The 9,667-nt window shown below is 42.9% G+C and overlaps 1 protein-coding gene and 1 long non-coding RNA gene across 6 annotated transcripts in view; one reads left to right on the top strand and one right to left on the bottom strand.

Annotated features, from left to right (window-relative positions):
- Positions 1 to 1,389, bottom strand: part of LOC109952102 (uncharacterized) — a 7,149-nt gene extending 5,760 nt beyond the window's left edge. The window contains exon 1 of the long non-coding RNA XR_002273704.1: positions 869 to 1,389. This is a non-coding gene — a long non-coding RNA (uncharacterized LOC109952102). The remainder of the gene's footprint in view (positions 1 to 868) is intronic.
- dgkh (diacylglycerol kinase, eta) overlaps positions 1 to 9,667 on the top strand; it is a 51,951-nt gene that overhangs the window by 9,577 nt on the left and 32,707 nt on the right. For 3 of the 5 annotated variants that reach the window (XM_020586968.1, XM_020586967.1, XM_020586970.1), the window contains exons 3-5: positions 3,985 to 4,095; positions 4,880 to 5,038; positions 8,212 to 8,292. In XM_020586968.1, the coding sequence (XP_020442624.1) occupies positions 3,985 to 4,095; positions 4,880 to 5,038; positions 8,212 to 8,292 (351 nt within the window). The remainder of the gene's footprint in view (positions 1 to 3,984; positions 4,096 to 4,879; positions 5,039 to 8,211; positions 8,293 to 9,667) is intronic. The other 2 variants (XM_020586971.1, XM_020586974.1) reach the window with 1 other exon arrangement.

Here is a 9,667-nt window from a genome sequence, read left to right as displayed (position 1 = left end):
TTAGTATATTACTTGTGTGATGTAAGAATGTTAACACTGTTAAAATCTTTTTTTAGTATAATATGTGTGTGGGTAGAAGTGAATCATTTACTGCTTGCAAACCAATGATGGTAAGATGATGTCATGGGGTAGGACTGGATAAGTCTGACTTCTTCCTACTCCATTCAAGCATGTATTAGATATATGCAAATTGATATTGGATTATGTGTAAAATTATGTGTGTTGTCATATAAACTGTTTTTACATGCTTGAAATAATAAATCAAATCAAATCAAATGACGAGATGACTTCCTGCACCATGTCTGTGTTTCAGTTTCACTTTGAGTGGAGTGACAGGCACTCAGTGCGGGCAAGTGGCCGCCAGGTCGTACCTACTGGACAGGACACAGGATTAACACGGGCAGTTTCAGAAGACTCACAGCGTGTCTTCTTCCAGTCTGTTTTTTTTCCTCTCAATCATTTCTGACAGGCAATGACTTTGGGATGAGGATTTTGTGTTAGGATTGCTCACTTGCAGAGACAAAGTGAGCAGACAGGCTGGACTCAGGAGTCAGACTCATAGTTCAAGGCAAGTGGTTTATTTAGAACAGCAGGTGATAATTTATAGTCCAGAATCTTGGGGCTGGTGAGATGCAATGATTGGGGAATCGTCAGTACACGGGAGGAGTAGATTAACCGGCGGTTCAAAGCAAGGAGAGGAGGTGAGTGTGGCAGGCTGAAGTCTCAGGTCTTGACAGCAGGATGGGCAAGAGAGGCATAGTGTAGCTTGGATGTAGCAGTAGCTTCGATGTAGCGGTCTGAGGCAGCAGGTTCTAACAGGGAGGACAGGAAAGAATGAGTGAAGCCAAAGGGTGGCAGCCTGACTGACCTGAGGAGGATGACGCCAGTCCAAGGAGACGAGGATGAGGTAACCGGTAGATGGAGGAGACCCAAAGATACGTGGTGTCAGAGGTCTTGTAGTAGCTGAAAGGTTTCAATAATAAGAGCCAAAGTGTTGTGGCAGTAGTCTGCAATGTACTTGGCACTGGAGAAGCCTCTGTCTGAGTCTTAAGTAGGATGTGGCTGATAGGTAAGCGGTCTCAGCTTTGTAAGTCAGCACAGGTGTGTGCCACGCCCAAGAAAGATTGCCTGCAGAAAGGAGAGAGAGAGAGGGAGAGAGGCAGGTGGAGCAGAGCAGAGCAAACCTGACCTTTTGTTGCTCCTGGAACAATCTAAAATTGTAATTCCTTCAGCTTTAAAGGGGAACTCCACTTCTTTTCACTTATTTTAAGGTTAGATTCAGTTTGCTAGCCACTGGGAGAACCACTCTGTCATATAGTTAGAAAGATGTGGACGGATCTAAGGTCATCTGGAGATGAAGTTTTATTGTTTGTTATGTATTTCCTGGGGGCATTGTTTTATTCTACTCATTTTAGGAATTTTTAGAAATGATTTATTTTTAATAATGATGTTTTCAATTCTAGTATCTTGAGGGAGTGTTGTGGTAATAAAGTACTGAAACTTAAAACTTGATATCTAGGGCTGGTGATACGACGACACGATACAGGGGTAACGATGCGACATATTGCGATGCTGTAAACAAGGCAATATACTGCAATATTTTTTTTAATCATAAAAGTCATAAAATAAGCGGCACACCACCATATGCATAGAGTGTCCTGTAACAAAGCTGACTTTTTATGCAATCAGAACGGTAACATCCAACATCATAGCACTGCTTGGCATGTGAACTGTTAATTAAAAATTGACCAGTGTTTTTGAGAGTCAATACAGTATTGTAGAATATAAAATAGAGATACTGAAGTGTACCGATGTTTTCTTACCCCCTGTTGATATCTGCCTTTGAGGCCCTGTTTCAGCGAATTTGATCTGAGTGTGAATCAGCTGTTGTTGCTCTCTTGTCATGATTTGTAATAAACAGTCTCCCATTTTGACTCTGTCTGTGCTTGCTTCATGCAGGGTGCTATGCCAGTGTGTATGTGTAGTGTGTCTCCACTGCTGCAGTGTTTTCTGTGTTGAAGTTGACACAGCTGGCAGGCAGGATGTCAGCTTCAGGCCTTGGTCTCTGTTTGTAATTCTCCCTGTAGAGAGCAGCCTTCCTTTGCTATAAATAGCATCTGCATGTGCGTGCCCCACCTCTCCCGTGTGCTAAGAGAGGTCCTTCCACCCAGCATTTTCATTTATGTGTCTTTTATCTTTTCCATGTCCACCGTTCCCTGTCTTGCTGTATTTGCTCTGTATGTCCAGTGCATGTGTGTGTGTGTGTGTGTGTTAGTTGAAGATGGTTGTGAATTATGAGCGTGTGTACTGTGCCGCACATGGAGAAGTGGTTTCATTTGATGCAACACATACACACACACATGTATCGAAGACAGGAAGCCCTTAATTCTTTCTTTTTCTTCCCACCATTCTTTAAGCTTATATAAAAATGTCCAGTCTGGTTTCACTCTCCCATCTGTTCTATCTTATTGTCAGTGGTGGAAAAAATACTCAGACCCTTTATTTAAGTAAAAGTAGCAATACCTCAGTGTAAAAAAACTCTGTTACAAGTGAAAGTCCTGCATTCAATATATTACTTATGTAAAAGTACTGAAGCATTAGCATCAAAATATACTTGAAGTACTAAAAGGAAAGTGCTTTCATTATGCAGAATGGCATACTTACCATTAATGTATAATATTATTGGACTGTAATTATTGATGCATTATTTTGTGCATCACATTTAATGTTGCAGCTGTGAATTTTCCACCACAGATAAATGAAGTCATATGATTATGCCGTATTTTCTCTATTAATTTGACTTTGAAAAGAAACTAGTAACTAAAGTTATAAAATAAATGTAGTAAATTAAAAAGTACGACATTTGTCTCTAAAATGTGGTGAAGTGGAAATGTGAAGTAGCACAAAATAAAAAGTAAAGTACAGATACTTCAGATTTGTGTTTAACTAAAGCACTTGAATAAATGTACTTAGTTACTTTCCACCATTGTCTATTATTCCCATCTGCCTCTCCATGGTATACAGCATCTTTCTCACCCTCCTCCTCATAATGCATTGCTTTCAGAAAACAATTATTGTGGTGTGTAGAACATTAATCATTAAGTGAGAATATTATGATGTACGGTGGCGCGGTGGTTAGCGCTGTTTCCTCACAGTAATTAGGTTCTGGGTTCGAGCCCCAGCCAGCCTGGGGCCTTTCTGTGCGGAGTTTGCATGTTCTCCCTGTGCTTGCGTGGGTTCTCTCCAGGTGCTCCGGCTTCCTCCCAAAGACATTCAGCATAGGTTGCTTGGTGTCTCTAAATTGCCCGTAGGAGTGCGTGCATGTGAGTGGTTGTTCATCTGTGTGTTGGCCCTGCGATGGACTGGCGACCTGTCCAGGGTGTGCCCCGCCTTTCGCCTGCAGCTGGCTGGGATTGGCTCCGTGACCCCGTTTGGGACAAAGCGGTTTAGAAAATGGATATTATGATGTGATTCTCTTCTAAGTTTGTCCAGATTGCATGCTGGGAGATATATTTACGTTTAGTCCTCTCAGTTCAACAGATGTGGAGGCAGCAGAAGCCGTCAATAGAATGTCCTCTTTCCTTCCTCCTTTCTCTCCTTCTACATCTGCTGTTCTTTTCTCTCTCAAGTGTGAGTGATGTGTGTTTATAGCTCTTCAGCGAAATGTGGGGTGGCCTGTGTGCCTGCAATGGGTTTGCTTTGTTCTCCACGCTTTGGCCTATTCCTTGTCTCCAATGTAAAAAAAAAAATTATCGGTGTTCATATTCACACACACACACACACATAGAAAGTACACAGGTTTTATCTTGACAGTTTCCTGTAGATAAATACAAGAGGGTGTTCTGCATCATAGAGCCAGATGCAGTGTGTGTGTTTGTGTGTAAGAAAGTTTGACGCTTTGTATAATTTTCTGATGGAACCTTTCACTGATATATGAGCTCCCATAAAACTGTTATTTATTTTGATTGTTTTTCCCCCCTACAGACGAGTATAAAGGAGGGATTGCTGCTGAAACAGACTAGCTCGTTCCAGAGGTGGAAAAAGCGCTACTTCAAACTGAGAGGCCGAACTCTCTACTACGCCAAAGACGCCAAGGTAGGCTTACTCAGCAAGTGAGCAGGTTACATTCACTTGAGTCTTCTGTCCATAAATTGACTTAATATAGATGGAAGAACTCACGCTGCCAAATTGTTCTTAGTGTTGATCTTCAGTTTCTGTCCTCTAATCCCACAGATGCCTTTAGTGTCTGGAAACAAAGCCTCTGAGGTTCAGAGACAAGCAGACAATCCCAAAGGAATAGTTCTACATTTTGCCAAGAGTCAGATAATAGGATTAATAGCACTCTCATGGTCACCTGGTTAACTTAGCTTAGCATAAAGTCTGGGATCAGGGGGAAGCAGCTAGGTTGGCTCTGTCCGGGGTCAAAATCTCTTATCTGTACAAAATTCAAAGCAGAACAACAGCAATTTGCTTTTCTACAGAAGGATGATATGCTGGACTAACTCACCTGGTGCTGCTAGGCAGATTTGGTTACCTTGGTTACCAGGACCAGGCTAGCTTTTTCCTGCTGGTTCCAGTCTCTATGCTAAGCTAAGCTAACCAGCTGCTGCTGAGTTTAGCTTCATATTTTTTCACGCTTGATCTAATCCATCTGTTGCACACTGGGTCACTCTTACAGCCTGATATTTTCTTATACTGATCATTTCCTGATGCTGTTTCATTTCATCATTAATTTCCTTAATCACAATAATTAATTTTGTTCTTTCCAACTGTACCTGAGTTTCATGTCCACGTTTTGAACTTTTTACTCTTGTTGACATCTCTTTCCCCTTTACTTTTAACCTGTGTGTGTGTGCCTGTGTGGATGCATTTGCACTAGTCCGGCAGTGCCTTGGCACGCTGGCAGGAGCGGGCGCTGCGCAGAGTGTCTAGGAGTCGCGTGTGCTGGCGGGTTCTGTCTGTGTGCTGGACGGGTGCACAACGCCCCCCCCCACCTCTGGGTGCCAGTGGATCTGAGGAAGGCCTAGTGAGAATCCGGGTCAGCACAGCACAGCCAGGGTCCAGACCACCACAATAGCTTAACCATTCCCTATTTACCCTCTCACCTGTACATGATAGTGCTGCATTCATGCCATATGGCCATGCTGTGTCAAGACAGGGTTAGTGTCTTAACATGTAAAAAAGACTTAAACTTATTTAGGGTTGTAAGTTTTTACAAAACACCAAAGATAAAGACAAAATAATATGACGCAAAGTGTTATCAAACTGTGGGGAAACCTTTTTGTAGAGGAACTGACATAAAATTAGGCACTTTGAAAAAAATCGCATGCTTCCCACTGACAACTCAGTTGCAAGTCCAGAACGTTTTATTACCATATTACATGAATGCACTGTAAAGCAAAACATGTGTCAGGCCACACCTGGATCAGTTTATCCTTCAGTGAGGGCTGTGGCTCTCACTGTTTTACACTGTGCTGCTTGTCCTTCCCTGCACCGTAGTCTCTTGATGGCCATGCCAGGAGAATGAAAAAATAAAATAAAGTCTTTCTGTTATGGCCAGACAGTGACACTAGCCTTTATAGATAAGTGCCCATTCACATGCCCATCCAATCTGGTTGTCCAAAGTGGCTTGGCTAGCTGTGCTGCCCTGTACTTAAGAAGCCTGACCTCCTCATGGATCCATCAAGGAGGCTACATCTCAGCGCTGCGGTTTGTCCTTGGAGCTGCTCTGTTCTCCTTCCTGATTTGAAGACACAAAGCAGCCAGAGTTAAAGATAACCAAGGCAGGAGAAACAGTAAAAGCACATGTAATCACCACATGGCCCAGTATAAAATAAAGGCTAGGAGAGAGACACCAGAGGAGGTCGCTGAGATGCAGCCGCTGAGCTAAGCTCTGGATCTATGGGTAACTGAAGGTCTGGACTCTTGTCCTCCATTCACTGTCAGCTTTCATTACAGCTTCCCTCAAGACAGCTGAGTGTTCATGCCCACACATATACAAGTCTTTGTGTGTGTGTGTGTGTGTGTGTGTGTGTGTGTGTGTGTGTGTGTGTGTGTGTGTGTATGTGTGTGTGTGTGTGTGTGTGTGTCCATAGAATTGTGGAAATATGGTGGAAAGGTATAAGATGTGAAATGCTTGTGTTGGCTGCCATTCATATTTAGGCCCTCATGGCCGACACTTCTTGCACACATTCACATGTATTTGTAGGCATATGTGAAAGTGCTAAGATACATGCTCATGCTGCACACACACACACAAACACACACATAAAGTAAGCCCTGGCTGGTGTTCCTCTCCAGCCAGGCCTAGGGAGAAGGTTATTAACTGGGCATTCCCTCTGACAGCTGCAGCCGCTCACTCCTCCCACACACACAGTCATCGGGCATTCCTTTGACGGCAACTGGTTTTTGGCCTGTGGCCCTTTAGGAGCTCAGCTACATGCCTTACACATCACAGTGCTGTTAGGATATCATGTTCCTGTTTGTAGACTCTCCACTCTGTCTGTCCACTGGCTCCAGCTCCTCCGCTACATAGAGGTTCAGTAAAACATATCAACATTCACTATCATGTTGTTCGCACTCTTCTCAGGAATGGAGTGGAACAAAGGAAACACTAGAGCCTCACTCCAGTAGGTTCACTCGTGCTGTGGTGAAGTGCACTTCCGTGCAGATGGAAGAACCGCGTTATCTTCTAGAGGTCCAGGCAAACAGGACTTGTTGTTCTGGACCAGTCAGTCAGCTTTTCCTCAACATTTTATTAACCCCTTCGGATCCATCCACTGTAACACAAATCAACTTGACTTCAGCCAGTGAAAATGTTTTTACTTCTACCCGATAACCAGATCGACTCAACCAGCCAGTTACTGTCAAAATGTGACAGACAACAGAATGATACCTAAAATGCTAAATTCACCATTTTCTCAATGTGGAGAACAAAGCGTTTATCAAAGATCCGCCTCCAACTAATCCACTCAGATTTTTTTCTGGGTGTAAAAGGAAATGTCAGTGTGATTCTCAAGCTGGAGCACTGTGTTTTGTGTCAGCTGAGCTGTTTGGTCTAATAGCAGACACAGTCAACATGTATACATGTTCTGCAGGTTTCAGTCTGTTTAGGCATTGTCAGAACCATTAAAATAAAATGAAAGCAGGGGCTATTTTAATGGAAGGACTTATTTACCAAGTGGTCTACCAAGCTCTGACTTGATATGCACAAACAGCAAAAGCTGAGAATGTTCATCTGCTGTTTCCTTTATTTTCACTAAACCCTGCAACTCAAGCTTCTCTTTACACTGTCTCATTTCAGTAAACTACAGAAGATTGATTGTTCTCATTTAGTGCCATTTCTCAGCCTTGCAGACACAGATAGATCATGAAACAATCTGACCCTCGGCACAGATCTCTCCTATATAAGAGCAAGACCCCCAGAATGAAAGAGACATAAACAGCATGTTGGTTTTGTGTGTCTTTGCAGTTGTTTTGTCTTTTTGTACTATAGTTTTGTGATTTATAGTTATGTCTGTACTTCTTCTGTGTTTCTTTGTAGTAGCTTTGTGTCTCTTTGCAGCTCTTCTCTGTCTCTCTGTGATAATTTTGTAGCTTGATTATCAATTTTGGGGTCCTTTGTGTCTCCTTGAGGTTGTTTTGCATGTCTTTACTGCCTATTTCTGTGCCTTTGCAGTCTTCTTGTGCTGCTTTGTGGTCCTCACTTTGTAGTTATTTTGCAACTCTTTATAGTTGTTTGACTTTCCAACAAGAAACATTAACAGCCCCTCCAAACAGAGGCTCTGGCCCAGGGCCCCCTGACCCCTTTGGTCCCCTGTGCCTGTACCTGGTTCAGTAATCCATCCATGCTTGAGGAGTATTTGTAAGTCTTGTATTATCAGAATATTGCAGCGTCTCATAATGGACCAGAAATATAGAACAGGAATGAGTATAACATGCATTTTATTATCAGTGAGTGTGTTTTCATGTCTTTTGTGACTCTCGCTGTAGCTTCCATTTTATACTGAGAAGCTTCACCTGTTCATTTTAGGCCTGCTTTGCTGTGGCCAAGACATTGCTGTCACAGCCAGTCACCATTCCCTTCACATCCTAGTGCACAAGTAGAAATAAGTGAAGTTGTTGAAAATAATGATCAAATGCTTATTCCCTCTGTCTCTCTGTTCTCCTCCCGGGCCACCCCTCCTTTCTCACACCCCGTCCTCTCTGCAGTCCCTTATCTTTGACGAGGTGGACCTATCAGATGCCAGTGTTGCAGAGTCCAGCACAAAGAATGTCAACAACAGCTTCACGGTGAGTGCATCTTGCAGTCTCAGCACCCTCTAACACACAGGCATTGTGTCACTGGGAAGTGTAGAGCCACACTAACATGGTGTCTAGATTTCTGACCATTCAAATCCAGATTTGGGTCATCATGAAGATGTGAGTTTCTTTCCTCAATCATTGGGTCTTGTTTCTGTCTGTGTTAATAATTAAATTACAGCAAAAATAATTACCAGTAAATAATGTTATTATTGAATATAATATTGGTGGTAAAGGTCACGTGGTTGTTCCCACTATCTGTTAGAGTAGCTTCTAGAATTAGGGCTAAAATGTTGTTGGGTATGGCGACTATTGCTTCATTGATCAGAACCAAACCTGGCTCAGGCCTGAGATACCAGTGAAAAGTCTGACGTTGTTTGAGTGTCTCTCTTTTTTGTGACACTAAAAATTTTACTCCCCCCTGTGGATGAGTGGATTGAGTTTCTCTGCAGCTTGTATGCTTTGGGAACTGAAACTGACTGAGTAAAGAGTCCTATTCATAGCGCTAAGCAAAGTCCCGGGGATGACTAAAGGTATAACCAAGCTTTATGAAATGTCATAATTTTTCCTATTGAGTCCCATTAATTGTACAGTGACACCAGGTTCTTGTGATTTTAATGAGTATTAGAATGATTTCAGTCATAATGGACAGCACTCACTAGAGATCCATCAAGGTTTGCAAAAAAAAAACAGGATGTACCCTTCAGGGGTATGATTCACCCAGCGTACTGGACGCCTGTGTGTCCCAATGTCTGTCCGAGTTATACTTAGATGATGTTTTAACACGTTTCCTAGCATTGCTTCTTATGTATTTGTCACACACTGTTCATCATGGCACATCTATTGGGAACAAACAAGTGATGCTGTTGTGAATGGATGTCTGGGGAAAGAATGAGCAGAGCTGGGTGAGTGTGTGCAGGAGGTGCTGGGGGGAATGAAGACAAGCATTAGAAGTATGAAAACAGACAGTGGAAGAGCTAGCATTGCAGTGTCCTTTCTAAAAACATCTCTCTGCTCCCTGGGTGCTGCTATAATAAGAAACGAGGAGGAGGAAGTAGGCAGGAGAGCAGTGCTGGAGGGGAGCAGGCAGCTATTTTTAGCACCGCTTTGAAACGCCTCACTGAGCAACTGGGGTGGCTTAACATCTTCCATATTCATAAATAAGATTACATGTGTCTGCTGCATGTGTGTGCAGTCGTGACTGTGTTGGAGGGTTAATAAACAGGCTGTGTTATGCTGCCTTGCTGAAGGATTGCAGCCGAGCTCAATATGCCCTTATGAGCATCAGCATCCTACTGTTATGGTGAGAGGGAGGGGAAGGAAGGAGAACAGTTGATGTTGAAAGAAGAAAAAAAGGAGGAGGGAA

The sequence above is a fragment of the Monopterus albus genome, unplaced genomic scaffold, assembly GCF_001952655.1.
Source record: "Monopterus albus unplaced genomic scaffold, M_albus_1.0 scaffold432.1, whole genome shotgun sequence".
Taxonomy (NCBI): Eukaryota; Metazoa; Chordata; class Actinopteri; order Synbranchiformes; family Synbranchidae; genus Monopterus; species Monopterus albus.
The sequence above is the reverse complement of the archived record's forward strand: the minus strand, read 5'-3'. Positions and strand labels throughout refer to the sequence as shown.